This window comes from Cutaneotrichosporon oleaginosum (assembly GCF_008065305.1).
Source record: "Cutaneotrichosporon oleaginosum strain ATCC 20508 chromosome Unknown ATCC20508_contig03, whole genome shotgun sequence".
In the NCBI taxonomy this organism is placed as follows: domain Eukaryota; kingdom Fungi; phylum Basidiomycota; class Tremellomycetes; order Trichosporonales; family Trichosporonaceae; genus Cutaneotrichosporon; species Cutaneotrichosporon oleaginosum.
Window position 1 is genome coordinate 61,117 of NW_027072172.1, and position 17,353 is coordinate 78,469.

General features: G+C 60.9%; 9 protein-coding genes across 9 annotated transcripts; 5 read left to right on the forward strand and 4 right to left on the reverse strand.

Annotated features, from left to right (window-relative positions):
* Positions 1–1,556: 1,556 nt before the first annotated feature.
* On the reverse strand, positions 1,557–1,976 carry COLE_03209 (uncharacterized protein; the record flags this gene model as incomplete). Its single annotated transcript, XM_018419515.2, has 1 exon — positions 1,557–1,976. The coding sequence occupies one exon, from the start codon at positions 1,974–1,976 to the stop codon at positions 1,557–1,559; it is 420 nt and encodes a 139-aa protein (XP_018277356.1).
* A 548-nt stretch (positions 1,977–2,524) lies between these two features.
* COLE_03210 (uncharacterized protein) lies at positions 2,525–4,078 on the reverse strand (the record flags this gene model as incomplete). Its single annotated transcript, XM_018419514.2, has 1 exon — positions 2,525–4,078. One exon carries the CDS (start codon positions 4,076–4,078, stop codon positions 2,525–2,527), a length of 1,554 nt encoding a protein of 517 aa, XP_018277355.1.
* Positions 4,079–4,755: 677 nt separating this feature from the next.
* On the forward strand, positions 4,756–6,500 carry COLE_03211 (uncharacterized protein; the record flags this gene model as incomplete). The annotated part of the gene is made up of 5 exons (XM_018425496.1): positions 4,756–4,859; positions 4,905–5,431; positions 5,467–6,021; positions 6,053–6,306; positions 6,339–6,500. 5 exons carry the CDS (start codon positions 4,756–4,758, stop codon positions 6,498–6,500), a joined length of 1,602 nt encoding a protein of 533 aa, XP_018277354.1.
* Positions 6,501–6,790: 290 nt separating this feature from the next.
* COLE_03212 (uncharacterized protein) lies at positions 6,791–7,668 on the reverse strand (the record flags this gene model as incomplete). Its single annotated transcript, XM_018423708.2, has 2 exons — positions 6,791–7,125; positions 7,158–7,668. The coding sequence occupies 2 exons, from the start codon at positions 7,666–7,668 to the stop codon at positions 6,791–6,793; spliced, it is 846 nt and encodes a 281-aa protein (XP_018277353.1).
* Positions 7,669–8,257: 589 nt separating this feature from the next.
* On the forward strand, positions 8,258–9,388 carry COLE_03213 (uncharacterized protein; the record flags this gene model as incomplete). The annotated part of the gene is made up of 1 exon (XM_018423707.2): positions 8,258–9,388. One exon carries the CDS (start codon positions 8,258–8,260, stop codon positions 9,386–9,388), a length of 1,131 nt encoding a protein of 376 aa, XP_018277352.1.
* Positions 9,389–9,758: 370 nt separating this feature from the next.
* Positions 9,759–11,325, forward strand: COLE_03214 (uncharacterized protein; the record flags this gene model as incomplete). The annotated part of the gene is made up of 2 exons (XM_018419513.2): positions 9,759–10,441; positions 10,476–11,325. 2 exons carry the CDS (start codon positions 9,759–9,761, stop codon positions 11,323–11,325), a joined length of 1,533 nt encoding a protein of 510 aa, XP_018277351.1.
* Positions 11,326–12,280: 955 nt separating this feature from the next.
* COLE_03215 (uncharacterized protein) lies at positions 12,281–13,385 on the forward strand (the record flags this gene model as incomplete). Its single annotated transcript, XM_018424847.1, has 2 exons — positions 12,281–12,555; positions 12,587–13,385. The coding sequence occupies 2 exons, from the start codon at positions 12,281–12,283 to the stop codon at positions 13,383–13,385; spliced, it is 1,074 nt and encodes a 357-aa protein (XP_018277350.1).
* A 937-nt stretch (positions 13,386–14,322) lies between these two features.
* COLE_03216 (uncharacterized protein) lies at positions 14,323–15,507 on the forward strand (the record flags this gene model as incomplete). Its single annotated transcript, XM_018425495.1, has 1 exon — positions 14,323–15,507. The coding sequence occupies one exon, from the start codon at positions 14,323–14,325 to the stop codon at positions 15,505–15,507; it is 1,185 nt and encodes a 394-aa protein (XP_018277349.1).
* Positions 15,508–15,660: 153 nt separating this feature from the next.
* On the reverse strand, positions 15,661–17,124 carry COLE_03217 (uncharacterized protein; the record flags this gene model as incomplete). Its single annotated transcript, XM_018425808.2, has 1 exon — positions 15,661–17,124. The coding sequence occupies one exon, from the start codon at positions 17,122–17,124 to the stop codon at positions 15,661–15,663; it is 1,464 nt and encodes a 487-aa protein (XP_018277348.1).
* Between the last annotated feature and the right edge of the window lie 229 nt (positions 17,125–17,353).

A 17,353-nucleotide genomic window follows, 5' to 3' on the forward strand; every position in this document is an offset into this window, starting at 1 on the left:
AGCTTGGGCGGGAGCGTAAGGCCGAGGACATTGCAGCTACGTTTGCTTTGTTAGGTCAGAATTGTGGGTGGGACCTAGCAGCTGGTATAGCTGTGCAAGGAGGAGGAGGAGGCGCGAGGCGCGTGCGGCGCGTGCGCCGACGGAAGCGGGGAGAAGGTGGCCCGGGTGGTGGTGTTTGGGAGAGAGAGCAAGAAAGCGTCGGTGACGGCGGGCTGTTTGAGAGATTGTGACTGCGCAGCAAAGAGTGTGTTTGGGGGGGAGGTCGTGTGACGAGGGGGAGATGTGGGTGGGACGGCCGCCAGCCGCCGGGGCTGATTTAGAGGATGATTGTGGTTGTGGAGGGTATAAGTGAGGCGAGGAGGAGGAGGAGGGTATGTATGTTGACAGGGAAGCGAGAGAGGAGAGAGAGAGAGAATGAGATGAGATGAGAGAGATGTGTGGTGTTGTTGAAACAAGAGTAAAGTGGTTGTAGTGGAGATGGAAGAGGAGGCGAGGCACAAGCGAGAGAGTGATGAGTGAATAGGCGTAAAGTGGTAAACGTGGGGTGGAGTGATCCGCAGTTGAGGGGGCTAAAGGTATAACGGGGGGCGGGGGTTGATGCAAGATGATCCGCAGTTGAGCAGTCAGTCGAGTGTGTCGTCAAGAAGAGTCGTAGTAGGAGAGTGTTGTTGTTCTGCCTAGTTGATCTTGGGCCTAGAGATGTGATGGGTTCTGTTGAGAGAGAGGGGATGTCTGTTGAGAGAGATGTGATAGATGATAGATGATAGATGAGATGGAGACGAGTTGAGCAAGAAATTAGGAGATGGACGTGTGTTGCCGGGCTGAGCGTAAGCGCCACGCAGGTTGCCGTCTGTCGTCAACCTGCGGGGTTGAGCCGTGAGTCGTGTGCGGGGGGGAGGGAGGGAGGGATGAGAGGGATGAGAGGAGGCCTCGCGTGACTCTGCATGTGGCATGGCATGGCCAGGGTGTCAGACGCTTGTGGGCCAGGGTGTGCATGAGAGTGGGCCAGGCCCCTCTCTCTTTCTCGGGTCCCTCGAGTCCCCTCTTCCACCGGAATCCCTCTGCTCTTTCTTCTCCCCCTCCCCCCACCATGCATCGTGTATCACTCTCTCTCTCTCTCTCTTCTACTTTTATTCTTGACGTCACCCCTCCCTCCCTCCCTCCTGTGGTCTGGCCAAGTATACGCTCTTGGACACTCAAGCCTTGGCTGACCGTCCTATTACTCGTATAGTCGCTCCTCGCCACTCGCCCGACCCCTCCCTCCCCCCTGCTCACATTCGGACCCGATCCTCCATCCTCACCCCACTCGGTTATACAACTACTCACCCCTGATGCTGTGCAAGCCATAAGCCATAAGCCATAAGCCCAGATCTCGCTTCGTCCACCCTCCTGGTCCTCAAACAATCGTGCATGCATCCATTAATCTGTGCCATCTCTTGCAACATCTTGGCTTGGCCGTCTCCGTTGGCCGTCCACATACAAAAGCGGTGTCCGCTCAGACTTGTAAATGCTTCATGGCCTTGTCCCATCGGACATTGCACTCGGCCTCCGCCGGATCACCAGCCATGAGCGACCAACCAGCCAACCAGCCATATCCACTGCGGCCGAAGCGGTGCATATGCATCGGCCGATGCTTGGCAGATAGCATGCATGCACGAGGGAACGATAATGGCAGATTTTTTGGCACCCGGAGACGTATCAAGGTACGCAGATCGAAACGCAGCGAGTCTGCGTGATCGCGCGATCACCTCACGAGTAGAATGCATGCATGCATCCATGACACCGCCGTCGTTTAGCCGCATGCCGCGACCGCGACTTGCCAAAGCCGTGGAATTGCCGGATTCCCCACTGCCGTACACGAGATAACCACGTGGTACAACCACGTGGGATGATTGCATGCGAGATTGATAGCAATTGCGGGGCTGCTCTTGTGGACGACGGATGTACGGTGGTGACCGTAGATGACTGGACTGCATCGGACCCTTCCTTGCCACCAAGATTCTTCTCTCGTCGTGTCATTGTACATGTGCACTTTCCACATCTCACAACAATCATTTACACTCGTCTTCCAACTCGTAACGAATTCCGCACGTATTCTTCGTTCCTCGCCGCGCGCGACCGCGACAATCCGCAAGTATTACGCGTGGGTGAGTTCCGTGTCCATGCCCACGCCCGCTGACGGCCAGGCGCACCATCACTTGCCTGTACAGCTCCCCAACCTGCGCAAAGTTGCAGGAACTCTGTTACGCCGCCTTTGCCTACTCTTTCCAGCAAGCCTGTCGACTCGATCGACTTTATCCGCCCACCCTTCGGCCCCCCTTCGCCAAGTTTGACCGCAGCACGCTGGGCGAATTCGCGCCTACAGAGGCCGGCCTCGACGGAATACGGCATCGTTGTGCACAGGGAAAATCCATCCGTCTGCATCATTTGCCTCTACTTTCACATTGTACATACGCCTCATCATTCACCTCCGCCTACATGATTTGCCTATACTTTCACATTGTACATACGCCGCATCATTTGCCTACGCCGGCAACCTCTGCAGCACCGGGTTCTCAATGTTTTGCAGCAACGGCACACCCCCAAGACCCGGCTTGTCCGCGTCCATATCAAAGCGATCGGGCAGCACCAGCCCGTCCTTGCCATACCGCGCCACCATCTCCAACGAGCACCCGTCGCGGACGAGCCACGGGTCGTGCGTCGCCTGCTGCCACTGCTCGAGCGTAAGCCGCATCTTCGCCAACACCTCGGCACACTTGGGGTCCGTCGCGAGGTTTACGACTTCGTCGGGATCCGTCTCGAGGTCGAACAGCTCCTCGGCCGGCCGGAAGAGGTAGTTGTTCAACGTGCGGCTTCCAATCACGGGGGTCGCCGCATTACGAATACCCTCAAACGTGTAGCTTGCGTACAGATCCGACGCGAAGGGAAAGTCGAGCCGCCACGCAATGTTCCGGTGGTACTTGTACCGCCGGGAGCGTAGGACGCGCGTCGGCCAGTAGTTGTGCAGCTCGTGAAACGTGTGCGAGCCGAACACGTGATGCTGCCACTCGGCTTCGGGGACGACGTCACTGCGCTCCAACACGCCCAGGAAAGAGCGGCCACGGCGCGGCGGCGAGCGCAAGCTCGCGTCCTCTTCGCCGTACCCGCCCCCCGGAACCTGGTGGGACGAGCCCCCGGACCCGGATCGCGTCGAGTAGTCGAGCGGCAAGCCGGCCCAGTCGAGGAATGTCGGCAGGATGTCGGCCCACGACACCATATTCGGGTTGGCGACGCCGGGCTGAGCGCCCGGCGCGCGCACGAGGAGCGGGAGACACGTACCGGCATCGTACAGCGTCGTCTTGGCGTTGATGAATGGCGGCCCGTTGTCGCTGAGGAACACGACGAGCGTGTCGTCCGCCACGCCCTGCCGCTCCAGCGCGTCCAGCACCATCCCGATGCCCTGGTCCGTCCGGTAGATCGCCTTGTAGTACTCGGCCAGCTCCTGCCGCGTCTCGGGCAAGTCCGTGAGCCAGGGGGGCACCTCGACGTCCTCGGGCGCCACGTCGAGCGGCTTCACGCGCGCATCGTACCTGCCCTCGTTGCCGAACTTGCCGCGCGTCGTGATGTCGCGGTGCGGGTCGACATACCCGACCGTGAGGAAGAACGGGCGCTCGTCCTCGCGCTGCGCGCCGAAAAACGCCTCGGCGCGGTCCGCGACCCACGCGACGTCCCGCGTCTCGCTCTCCTCCCGGTGCGCCCACGGATACACGCTGTCTGGTCCGACGTGGATCTTGCCGATGATGCCCGTGCGGTACCCGGCGTGGTTGAAGAGCAGCGGCGCGCTCTCGACGTGCGCAAACGTCTGGAAGTGCGTGCGGAAGATGTTCAGCCCATACTGCCCGTTCTCGTGCGTGTGCAGGCCCGTGTACAGTGTCGAGCGCGAGCCGCTGCACGATGCTGTGCTCGCGAACGCCCAGTCGAAGCGCGTGCCCTGCGCCGCCAGCTTGTCCAGCGCCGGCGTGCGCACCGAGGGGCAGCCGTACGCGCCGACATACTTCCCCAAGTCGTCCGCGATGAGCAGGAGGATGTTCTTGGGCATGGTTTCCGAGGTGGGGCGGGATGCGCGCCGCCATTATCATGTCCCGCCATTATATTGTCAACAAATGGTCGTGTGCCCACCATCGGAGAACGCCGCTGGAGCCCCGAACACGAATATCCGGTTGGGCCATATCCCGTGGCGCGCCTCGGTTTGCTCGCGTCGCACATCGCAATGTGAAATCGCCAGTGCACCATGCTTGCTACTCCACGAAGGAGCAGGGCCGAAGACCTACAGTACGGCACCTGGCGCCAAGACATGAGCCCCGCGGTCGGCGATGCTCCGCTATTCGTGGCCGCCGAGGATCAGCTGATCCGGGAAACGCGCGAGTATTCGTCGAACGGGAATTTCGACGTCTGATTGCCACTCACCAGTGTTCTGCGAACGGGAAGGGCGTCAGAGATGAGCCTGACGCGCAAATTCACTGGCCCTTGCCGTGCTGATTAGGCTCCTCTCTGACGAACGTACATCCCCCTTGATCGAGAACAAAATTCGTCGAACGGGAATTTGGCTGGAAATCTGGAGATGGCCGTGGCGCGAGTGGGCAAGCCGGTCGCCATCTGGATAAGCATGAGCGCCATCCGGATTTCAGGGAGCGGAGTGGTTCCCCGCGGAGTGTTCATAAGCTGGGCCTCGGCAGACTGAGCCCCACACGAGCTCCAGACAAGCATTGCTTCACCATGTTTGACCTGTCGAAGCGTCCCAAGGCCGCCTGGACCGAGGCGACGCCGTACCTCATCTACTGCGCCATCGCGTTCGCTTTCGGCAACCTGCTCTTCGGCATGTGAGTACCCGCCGGACTGCTTCCTCCCCCAACTGCTGATGACAGCGACACGGGCTCGTTTGGGTCTATCCAGGCGCTCCCGTCCTTCCTCAACGCGTACGCGCCGCTCGGTGCGAATGGCAAGCGCGCCTTCTCCACCGTGGACAAGTCGACGATGAACTCGGTCGTGTGGCCCGGCAAGATCTTTGGCACCTTCATGTTCGAGCCGCTCGCCGAGCGCCTCGGTTACAAGAAGACGATGTACATCGTGGCCTTTGTGCAGTTTATCGCCCTCATCGTCCAGATGACCGCCAAAGACTGGAAGGTGTTCACGGGCGGGCGCGTCATTGCCTACGCTGCCGTCGGCGTGGTGGAGAATGCCGCGCCTTCATACATCTCTGAAGTGGCGCCGGCCGGCATGCGCGGTTTCTTCGGCGGCGCCATGGTGGTCGTCGTCACCATCGGCAACTTGTGGGGTGCGCTCATGGGCCGCGCATACGCCAACGAGCCCCGCAAGCTCGGGTATCTCGTGTGTGTTGGCGTGCAGTTCATTCCCGCCGTCCTCATACTCTTCCTGGTGCCCTTCTGTGTTGGTGAGTCACCCGCATTGTCTGCCGCTCACACACAGAATCCCCACGCTGGCTCCTGTCCAAAGGCCGGAACGAGGAGGCGAGCAAGAGCCTCGACCGCCTTCGCCCCCACGCTGATGTCGCGGCGGGGCGCACGCTCGTCGAAATCGAGGCCCTCCAGGAGGCTGTCGAGGTGCAGGAGTCGATGGACCAAGGACGTTGGATCGACCTTTTCCGCACAAAGGGCGGTCACTTGCGCCGCACTCTCGTCGCATGCGGCATCTTCTTCTTCCAGCAGACCGCCGGCAACCAGCTTGTCAACTCGTATGGTCCCACGTTCTTCAAGATCTACGGACTCGGCGACATGGCGTTCACCTACAACACGATGATCACGGCGCTCGGCATCCTCGGCGCCATCGCCGGCGTCATGCTGTGCGACGTCGTGGGCCGCCGCCCGCTCCTCATCTTCGGTCTTGCTCTCGCGGCCGTGTTCAGCGCCGTCGTCGGTGGTCTCGGGACCAAGCCGAGTCTCAGCTCGTTCGACATCCACATGATGGTCGCGAGCTTCGTCTTCGTCGTCGTCGGCAACAAGATGGGCGTCAACGTCCTGTGCTGTAAGTGCCGCTGTGACGGAGCTGACCTTAGACCTCATCGCGTCCGAACTCGGCGGCACTCGCTTGCGCAAGAAAACCATGGCGCTCTCCACCAGCTTCGACGTCGTCTCGGCCTTCGCCATCACCTTCACCATCCCCTACCTCCTCGGCAAGCCCGGCGCAAACCTTGCTGCCAAGGTCGGCTTTGTGTTCATGGGCATCTGTATCGCAGGTGTCATTTTCTGCTTCCTCTTTGTGCCCGAGCTCTCCGGACGCAGTCTCGAGGAGGTCGACGAGCTGTTCGAGGTGAGTACTGGAGTTGGGTGGGCTGACGAAAGCAAAATCTCTGGGCGTGGCAGTTCAGAAACGCCAAGACCACCGGCGTGGGTGCGCGCATCGCTGAGCTTGAGCGCGGAGGCGGAGCGCCGGTCAGAGACACCAAGCTGGACGAGGAGATGGCGGTGGAGAAGGTGCAGGGGACTCGCAGGGAGAGTGCGTAATTGGAGAGTGTGCAGGGGAGGGGTAGTTAATCTTGGGATGTGTACAAAGTTGGAATAATGCAGTATCAACAAAGCGCTGCTTTGTGCCCGTAAGCTGTGGCTGCAATATGTGGACGACAGTTCGCTTGGAGCGGGCGTCACTAGAGAGAACACGGGCCGGCGCGGGTGAGTCAACGCAATGAGACGTCAGAGCCGGCCACCTGGCCTTGGTCAGAGGCGAGTTAGTTTCAGCTTTTGGAATGGAATGTACATGCTCTAGTTTGTCTACATGCACCAGTCTGCGTCGCGGTTCACTGACCGCGCAGATTCCGCTTGATTGTCTCGACATCCTCCTCCGAAAACCCAAGATGGCTCGTCACGTAACCCTCAAACCCGCCGTACACCTCTTCCATGCCCTCGACAAAAGTATGCCAGAACGTGGGCCGGAGGGACGCAAAGTTAGACCATCCAGGTTCATTCTGCGCATCCGCAATGTTCCAGTGCGCCAAGATGCGTGCCTCGAGCTGCGCACGTCCAGGCTCCAACCCGACGCGCGTGAGCATGTAGTCGTACACGATGTCCTCCTCCGGCGTGCCCGCGAGTGCGTGGAGAATGCCGGCGACGATGCCAGTGCGGTCCCGCCCAGCTGCTATCAGCCGCATCCCCGACCCAACATACCAGTGCAGTGGAACAGGAGGGGCTCAGTAGGTCTGTCGCGTACGTGCTCGAGCACGGCACGGATGCCGGGGCGGTACAGCTCCGCAACGGCGAGGTACTGCCGTGCCCACTCCTTGCTCCCGTCACCCTCGATGAAGCGCGCCAAGTCGATGCGTTCGGGTTTGTGCTCAGGTGGGAACCAGACACTCTTCACACCCTCGACCTGCGGGTCAGGTGAGTGCCGCACCTCGGCCTCGCCTCGCAGATCGAACACCGTCTTCACGTGGGATGCAAGCCATGTGCACGTGGCCTCGTCGTCCTGCAGCTTGGCGGAGCGGTAGACCAAGCCTGGGCGCACGGCGCTGCCGGGCACCGCGCCGAGATCGCGCAGGTTCAACAAGCCACCTTGGATGAACGGAGTGGAGCTCAACGCCGCTGCAAGCTCAGCGGAGGGGATCGTGCGCGCGATGTCAGTCGCGGACAGCTCCTCGATCTCGGCTCGAGTGAGGGAGAGCGTCTCTGCGGCAGCCATTGAGCAGTGGATGTGGTGTTGGGGACTAGAGAGATGGAAGCGGCCAAGACCGTCGACTTCACATTGGGGTTGGCCGGTTAGCCCGGCCCGAACCAGCCGTTCGTGATAATGCCTTGTTTGGTTCCGTCAGTACCATGCCCTTGTCGGACACTTTTGGTCCCGCTCCCTCATCGACACGCTTTGATCCCGCTCCATGTACATATACGCGCGTATCGCGTATCCTTCCATGCATCGTCCTCTTCCTCTCTTCAGTCGTCGTTAGCCCTCCAACTCGGTCGCTTTTCTCTGCCGCATCAACATCTCCTTCATGTCATTCCCAGTCCGTGTAAAGGTGGCGCATAATCCCTCGTTGCGATGCACCTGCGAGGTCACCGGTTCCTCAATGCAGTGTCCAAGGCGCTCCCGGTGATCTGTGCGGAGAAGCTGACGGTGGAGGTGGCGTGCAGGCGTGCAGGTAGCCATCTCTCATACCTCTCATTGTCTCTACGTCCTCATCGACTCACCCAAGCCCTTTGTCAACATCAATCTTTCAACATCTCTTCAACATCTCCCGAGTTCAGCCCAAGACCCAGTGATGTTCGATTCACACATGTACCCGCACCTCCTCGACCTCGTGCTCGCGCACGCTTCCCGACCTGTGCTGTTTGCGTTTCGCGCGACTTCCCGCAGCATGCGAGTGAAGGCCGACGCACTCCTGGCGTACCACATTGTCCTTCGCGAGCGACACGATGCCACCAAAACATACGTTGCACCTGTGACAATCGAGAACCCCGAGGGCCGCCTTCCGCTGTTCTACCTTTGGGACGAGGCCGAGGATGATAACTTGGGCGACTGGCCCGTCATAGCCTACGACAGGTGGTGGGCAGCGTCCGAAGAACCCGACACCGCGCTGGCGCAGCGGGCGTACGGAGCCCGACAATGTCTCCGCCACACCCGCATCCTGGATATCGCGGGGGATGTGGATGGCAGCCGCATCGTCGAGCTTACCTCTGGCTTGAGAAACGGAGCTATACTGCGAGCTTTGCGCGGGGATGACGGCCTCACCATCCTCCATCCACACACCGAGCACAACGACGACACCCAACAAGCGCTCGACCGCCCGTTCAGTAAATTTATTGCCTTCGCGAATGTCTGGGACTTCATCAACATGCCAGAATTCCAGCTTTTGCACGTCAACGCAACCAAGGTTATATGGAATCTTTTTGTCGAAGAGCCTCCCGCCTGCGCGCCGGTCTTTGAACAGAACAGCTACGGCCCCACGCTCGGCTGGGGCACTTCTGAGCTGGTGGTCGTCTTCCGTCCTTCGCCCAACCCTGGACCATTCAGCCTGCTCGAGCGCGTCGAGCACCTGGGCTGGCTGGAGTTGGTGGTGCCAGGGAGGCGTGATGGGCGGCTTGTGTATTTCTGGGATTGGCTTCTGGCCACCGGCGTCAAGATCACACTCGTCAACCTCGCTGCACTCAAGGAAGCGTGGGCTCTTGATGAAGAGGTGGACCTACGCCGTCGCGGGACCGAGACGGGGGCGGACATTCGCTTCCTCACACTCGACGAGTACGAAAACGAGGCAGGGGAGGACTTGGAGCTGGAGACCGCGGAAGGTGCATGGTGTCATTGGAAGTCTGAGCCGCCGACCCCTCGCGAGCTTGGAGAGGCCAAATGGCGCACGGAATACCCCGACTCTGAATCTGACATGCCCGAGTTCTATGAGGAGTTTCTATGATCAGATTGATCGCGCCACGGCTAGGTCAGTCGCGAGATGGGACATGCAGATTGATATTTTGCCATGCACCTCCACCCAGCACATCATGTGGCCTTTTCATTCCACGCTTTCAAGACTCTCTGTAACAGCTGCCGCACGCCGGCGAAATATCTCCCAACTACTCGACGGTTAATCTGCAATAGTCAACGGAGATGGCTTGCGCTTCCAAAGGGCAGAGAGGTCCCGGGGATGTGCTCCCTCGCGACTCGCGGATCACGTCGCTGCAGACTCAAGCTGCCGAGAAGCAAGATGGCAGGCAGGTCTCGGAAGCTTTGCAACACCGCAGGGCTGGAGGCCATGGTCTGCGGCGGAGGAGGGTCTTGAGGTCACGATGAATCCGCGCTTACGGCGCTGGCTCGGGACCAGGCACGGCGGAAACAACCTCTGGCGCGTCGCGCTCCCCCAACCGCGATGGCGCGCAAAAGGCGTTGCGGTACCTGGCCGGGTTTTGGCATCGGACCATATTCCTTGGCCGACACATCCATCGATGATGGTCGAAGAAGAACATGTCAAAACAGCGCTGGCGTCCCCCATTAGCCTTGGTACTTCTCGCTTCAGCAATCCGGAGTCGATCATCCTGGCTTTTCCCCGTTGCCCTTCCATCCACCAGCTCCTCCGGCAGGCGCGTCTCCGAGAACACATGTCGCAACTCATGTCGGAACAAAGTCCACAGTCGACGGGCCCGCCTACGCCACCTTGGGAGTCCTCAGCGTACGCGTCCTCTGACACGCAAACGGAACGGTCATCCACGAAACACCGAGGAGTGGGGGAGTGGGGAGCTGGGGCATCCGTACTCGAGCTGCTGGTTCGACATGCTTCGTTCGAAGTTCTGCTCGCTCTCCGGACTGTTTCGCATCGATTTTGCGACAAAGTCGATGCGCGCCTGGCCGAATACCTGATCATCACTGAGCAGGGAGACCTTCCTGCCACCATACGAGCACCAGAGGGCCGGGTGCCAGCTCTGCGACCTCTAGAAGGCGCAGCACTTAGAGCCAGCGGGCCACCATCCCCCGAGTACGTCGGCCGACCCCGTTCACGCTCACACCAGATCTCTTCTGGGACTAGCTAAACAGCTCAAGTCTACGCGGGTGCTCGACTTTGCCGGCCCAATAACGGATAAACCCGCTGCCCACATCATTGCTCTCCTCAAGCATCGTGTGACCCTTCGATTACGAGCCAACGCCCTAGGCCAGCGTACCCTTGCACTCGGGCAGCATCTTGGACCAGAAGACTCACTTGCAATGTACTTCCAGGTCATGCGGCACGTTTCCCGGCTCGTCATGTTCACCCCGATGTGGGATCTGCTCTCGCCGAATATGCGGTACCACGACTTTGGCCACCCAATGCTGGATAAACTGGTCCTCAACAAGTTCGTGCTCAACGTCTCGTTCGACCCAGCATCACTCTCGGCGCCTCCAGACATTGTCGATACAGAGTATCCAACGGGCACTCAATCACTCGTCGTCATATTCCGGGCCAAGCCTGCCCCTCTACTGAGGACATCGAACTTCAACTTGGACATCGTGAGGGCTTCCTCGAGCCTCAGCCTAAGCCCAGCCAGTGAGGAGCCCGACATCACACTAGCCGACCTCCGAGCGCATATGGACGCGATCTTCACCGACTTCGCCTTCTACCTCTACGACATCCAGCATACGCTCATCAATATCGGCGACCTCAACCCGGCCTGGATAGGGGCGAACCCCACCGCTCCCCCACACACTTGGGAGGACGTCATTCGCCACAAAATTCGCGGCCATGTGCGAGCGCACCGCCCCGACCTTGCAGCGGCCGAGCTGGAGGAACTCCTTGCCCGTAACCTCCGCTTCATGACCCTCGAGGAGTACGAGCGGGAGATTGGTCCCTCTGAGTTCCGCATTGAGACGGTGGAGACCGTTTGAGGGGCGGGCAGTTCAACCACGCCCACCTTGTTTCCATCTCGCCTCCTCTTATTCCGCCTCCTCTATTCGTCTCGCTTTCCGCCTCCTTATACTGTAAGTCCGCGGGATGGTATGGAGCGAGAAGAGGTCTTATCAGCCAGGTTTGGTGCCGCTGATACACCGTGCCGTGCGCCCTCTGTCCCTTACGTTTCAAGCATGTTTGACGTTTCGCTCCATGTTTCGGGTCACCCTGCAAGCTGTCCGCTCCTTCATCTCGACGCGCTCACAAGACGCCACCAGACGTCGACCAAAGTGAGTTGCGCCTCAGAAACCTTTCCCGAAGCAGCCACACCACGAGGCCATTTCATTCCCCCCCCCTTCCAAGCTGCACCAGCCGAACAACAATGTTGTGAGGGAGGGTCGAGGGTGCGGGAGCGGGTCGTGCCTGGCCTGCCATCAGTGGTCGGATCTGATTCTGGGAATGCCGTTAATTGACGAGAGATGTTGAGCAGGTGCTCAAGAATCGACATGCGCAAACGCGCTCGGCGCGACGCTCGGGAAGCCCTCGTCGTCGGGCCTGAACCTGAGCCTGAGCACCTCATTCTGCGCCGATCACTCAGCACCCAACGATGCGTTATAACAACATGACAGTCGCCCGGCTTCGCTCGCTGCCTTCATCAACATCACTCACCATATCTCAACAGTTGTACCATAGTGGGCGTCAAGGCCGACCCATCATCCGGTCAGGATGTCCACGCGAGCTCTCCAGGTGAGGCAGACGAGGCGTGCACCCACACGCCCTCGCATCCGCACCAAGCCGCCACAGCCGTCCCGGATTTGCCTGGACGCCAAGATGTATCCTCACCTTCTGGAGATGATCCTGGAATGCGCGGAGCACAGGTCGCTTATCGCGCTGCGAGCCGTGTCACGTTCTCTCCGAAACCGCTGCGATGCGCGCCTCGCCTGCCACCTCGTCATGGCGCCGCGACATCTCCTACCTTCGGCATCGCCTGTGCAAGTTGAATCGCCACCACCTCTCTCACCACCAAGATGGGCTGCGGAGGAATGGGAGGAATGGGAAGACCCTCCCGACGCATTGCCTCCCTCACTACGTGCGTATTCACAGCCTAGGCAGGAATTTAAGGTGTCGATCACATCACCTGCTGGGCGCATCCCGCTCTTCCGAGCTTGGCAGCAGGCCATCTGGAATGACACCGAAGCGGAGGTTGACGACCAACCGCTGAACATGGAGTGAGTGTTTACTTGACTCTTCTGACCTCAGATCAAAGCTGCGGGCAATTCTCAGTCTGCGGGGCACACGAACCATCGATGTCGTCGGAGCGATCATCGACCCCCGCCCCGCCTTAATCTTCCAGCTGATAGGGCGTCCCATTACCCTTCGTCTGCGTCGGGACGAGACGGGAATTGCGCCGCAGATGGCCAGCGGCGCGGCGCTTCCACCTGACTTCGACGTGATCAAGCTGTACTCGCTCGTCGTCGAGAATGTACACACAGCCGTCATGTTCTGCGACCTCTGGGACACACTCCATCCTGCGCTGCAGCACCCTGATGTCTCGCACCCCTCTCTCACGCAGAGCAAGCAGCGACTCCGCCGCGTTGTACTCAACCTTTCGTTCGACCCCAGCACATTGTTTATCCCTCCCGATCTTAACGACGCCGAATTTCCTCTGAGCGTGCATGAGGTCGTGCTTGTCTTCCGTGCGGTGCCAGGTCACCGGCCGCGCGGGGCAGTGCGGGCCGAGCCAGACGACATCGCACGCTACCTCGACCTCCTATTCGAAACTATCGGCTTCTATATTCGCGACATGGCACACACGATCGTCAACGTCACGGACCTGAATCCTGCGTGGGGCGGCAGCGAGGGCGCGGACTGGATCACGCTTATCAGAGAGAAGATTCGTCGCGACCTTGCGCTGCGCTCGCCTGAACGCGAGCGCGAGGCGCCAGACGACCTCCTCCAGCGCCAACTGCGGTTCCTGTCTCTCGACGAGTTCCGGCATGAAGTAGGCGAGGAACAGTTTCGCATTGAGACAGTCGAAGAGCTGGACAAGCAGCCCTGACACGGGATGAGACACGGACACTCGACAACACTAGGACACTAGGACATTGGAACAATCCACAGACACTCACTATAGACAATTATTCATAGATTCTGCCCGACAGCCACATGGACACTATGGCCCGCAATCGGAAGGTGGGAGTTAGATTCACCCGGAAGGGATCTTTCGGTCCGAGTCGGCGCCCGCCGTCATGTCTGTTCGGGCCGTCAGGACGGAGTAGACCCGTGCCTACCCCGTTATCCGTTCTGTTCTGAGGCGGCATAATCCGTTGCTCGCTCTCTGGCGGCTAGCGGACGTCGTCATGGCAAGGCGGGCAGCGGGCGTTCCTGGCCGCGGACTATCGCGTCGCGCGACGCGAGGTCCGCTGATGCCAATTCTCAACCTTGACATGGCAGGCACGGGCTACCCGGCATCTGCTAGCTGGTCCTGGCCATCACGGACCCGCCACGATGCCACATGCCTGTGAGCAGCTGAAGCCTACCCGCGTCGATGCGAACACTTCTCGCTTCGCTGCTACACAGCCCACCAGAGTTGTTGCGCGTGACGAGTTCATGCACTCGCGCCCACAAATCAGCTTCGCGTTGCCCGTGAACGCAGCGGTACATACAGAGAGGAGCAAACTGGATCGTGGTGTACATCGCCTCGCTCCGGACCTCTTCGTATTCTCGGGTTTATGGATGGAGAACCATGAATGACCACGTTAGGACTCTCCTTACGTCAGCAGGAGCTGAGTAAAGATCTGACTTCCTGCTTATCCTCTGACGGTCTCTTGTACTTCACGCCATCATGAACGCCCCCGCGCTCATTATGCAAGTTGGGGCGCTATGAGCGAGAGATTTTGTGCTGCTTCTATGGTTCTGGCTCACCTCTTACTCTTCATCTCTGACCTCGCTTCTTCAGCTCTTCAATGGTGCCACTAAACTGCGTCTCAAACGACATGCCTACCGCCGGGGTGGGCGCCCTGTCGCTGGAAGTAATCGGCCCAACAGCTGACAACAGTGGCGAGCGAGGCAAAACAGCGCCTCTCGACGTGACCCGCTACCCCCACATCCTCGATGTGGTCGTGAATGTGGCGCGCCACGGCTCTCTCATCGCGCTGCGCGCCGCAAACCGCGCCTTGCGGGATCGGTGCGACGCACTGCTCGCCGCACACCTCGTGCTGCGCTACTTCCCCCCCTCGCCACTGGACCCAAAGCACTTAGTCCCCGCATACCTCTCCTCGCGCGGGGGGCGCGTCCCCGCGCTCCTAGACTGGAACAGGCAACGTCTAGCCGAGGACCGGGCGCTCGCGCTCGCCGAGCCGCACTACATACCGGGCATGACGGAGATGAGCCCGCTGCGGGGCGACGACTACCTCTCGGACGCGGACATCGACGGCGTCGCCATCGCTTTCCTCCCCGCCCCGCCGTGTTTGGCGGGCGCGCGCGTCCTAGACCTCGCGGGCGCGCGCGACACGCACCTCGCCAAGGTCTTGGCTCACTGCGCGCCGCTCGTACGCACCGGCCGCGAGCAGGACGGGTACCACGCGCTCGCGGCGGGGAGATGGGCGCCGCGCGGCCTCGCGGTCCCGCGTGCGGTCGTGTGGACGCATCTTTGGGACTGGGGGCACAGTGGGCCGCACGACTACGACCACGGGCCGCACATATCCCTCCTTAGCGCCCGCAGCCTCGTCCTCAATCTGACGTTTGACCCGCACGCCACGCGCAACTCGTGCTTCATTGACATCACGTATGCCGATGCCGTGGAGGACGTCACCGTCATTTTCCATGCTGAAAGCGGGTTTGTAGGACGCCTCCCCTCTCACCCGTACATGGGCGACCTACCCACACCGCCGCCCCAGCGGACACTCCGCCAGGTTGTCACCGCGCTGTACTGCGGTTGCGAGATGCCGCACACTTTCGTCAATCTCTCCGCTATCCCTGCCTCTTGGTGGGGACAGGAAGGGTCATGGGACGACAAAAGGGCTCGCATTACGCTGCACGCCGCCTTGCTTGAGCGCCACGCCGTCGATCCCCACCCGAGACTCCAGGTGGACGCGTTGCTTGACAGGTTCACGGTTCTGTCACTGAATGAGTATCGTGAGATGGTGGGCGAGGAGAGGTTTGAGCTGTTTACCGGCTGATTGTACAATTTTGGTCGGCAATGGTATCCGTGATGTCAGCATTGGCCTATGCGCAATTACGTTGGGGGGTATGGGGCATCAGACGCGCCCAGAGCCAACAGACAAGAAAATGCGTACATGGGCTACATTACACTGAGAAACGAGGGTGCCATTCTAGATATCGCGCAAGAGACCCTTTCCGCCACGGCGCTGGAGGCTCTCCGCCAGCCCAACCGACCCGCCCAGCTGCTCCTGGTGCTTCATGAACATACCCGCCGCCTCGTCGCGGTGGTACTTTGCGCGCGCGCGCTCCTCGGCCTCGAACACGCGCTTCTCCTCCTCGGCGCGCTGCGCAAGCTTCGTGGAGCGCTCGGCGTACATCTGGCTCGCGGCGCCCGACATGGCAGCGAGACGCGCCGCGCGCATGTCGTCGAGCGCGTTGCCGGCGGGCTTGCGCTCGGGCGAGGGGCGGCGCGGGGGAGGTGGGCGGTCGTAGCTGCGGCCGTTGCCGTTGCGGTGGTCGCTGCCATTACTGAAGTCACGTGGTGCTCCGTTGCGGTCGCGGTGGTCGCGGCGGTCACGGGGGCGAGCATCGTCATTCTCGTGGCCGTTGCGGAAGTCGCGCACGTCACTTCCGTTTCGGCTCTCGCGTGGGCTCCGAGGCTCGCGCTTGGGTGTAATATCACGCTCGCGCTTGACTGGCGAGGGCTCACGGTGATCACGCGAACTGCGGGGCTCGCGCTTTGGCGAAATGTCGCGCTCACGCTTGACAGGCGTACGGTCGCGGTCGCGGCGTGGTGAATCGGAGCGCGAGTCACGGCGCTTACGCTCACGGTCGTCGCGGCGGGGAGATAGGGAGCGGGAGCGCTTCCGATCCCGGTCATCGCGGTCATCGCGGTCGTCGCGGCGCCTGTCGCTACGGTCGCGATCGCGGTGGCGGCGGTTGCGGTCACGGTCACGGTCGTCATCGTACCTGTCGCGGTCGCGCCTCCGGTCGTCACGATCGTCGCGGCGGTGGCGGCGCTCCCGGTCCCGGTCGTCGTCCGAGTAGTCACGCCGCCTCTCATGCCGGTCCCGCCTCCGCTCCTCCTTCTCAGCGCGGCGGCGCTCCCGGCGGTCCTCCTTGCTCTCCTGTTTAGCCTTGAGCGCACGGCGCACATCAGGCCGGTTGGCCAGCGCGGCGAGGTGCGCGGCCTTGGCCTTCTCCATGGCGAACATGGGGTCTTCGCGGATCTTGGCGGCTGTGTCGCGCGCCGTGTTGGCGTTCTGCAGCGCGATGAAGTCCTTCGACGTGTTGCCCACGTCCTTGTCGGCGCCGCGCAGCGCCTCGTCCACACGCTTCTTGCCGAGGAGGTAGTCCTCCAGCTCGCGCTCGGTGCGGCCCCCGCCCATGGCGCCCTCCGAGGTCGACGGGGCCGCGTACATCCAGTCGAGCTTCTCGACACGCTTCTTGCCGGTCTGCGCCTCTTGTAGTCGCTGGAGCTCGGCGAGTTGGCGTTCTTCGTCCCGCTCCTTCTGAAGCTGCCGCAACGCTTTGCGTTCCTCGGCCGCCTTCTTCTCCGCTTGCCACACCTTGTCCTGGTTCACCAGCAGGGCTGGGTGCCAGGACTTCTTCATGTTGAGATCACCGCCGCCCATTTTGACGAGTTGCGCTGTGGGAAGGAGGAGGGCGAGGGGTGGCGGAAGTCGGAACGAATCGAGAAGAGAAGCTTCGAGTCGATAAAGTAAGCCCGGCGCGCGATGGGTAGCACTCGCTGCGGTGAAGTTTTGCGGCCGATCTGAGAGGCAGGCCAGACAGCAAAAGCAAGAGGGAGAGAGTGCGAGATAGAGAGAGAGAAAGAGAGGGGAGAGGATGGAGAGGAAGTGA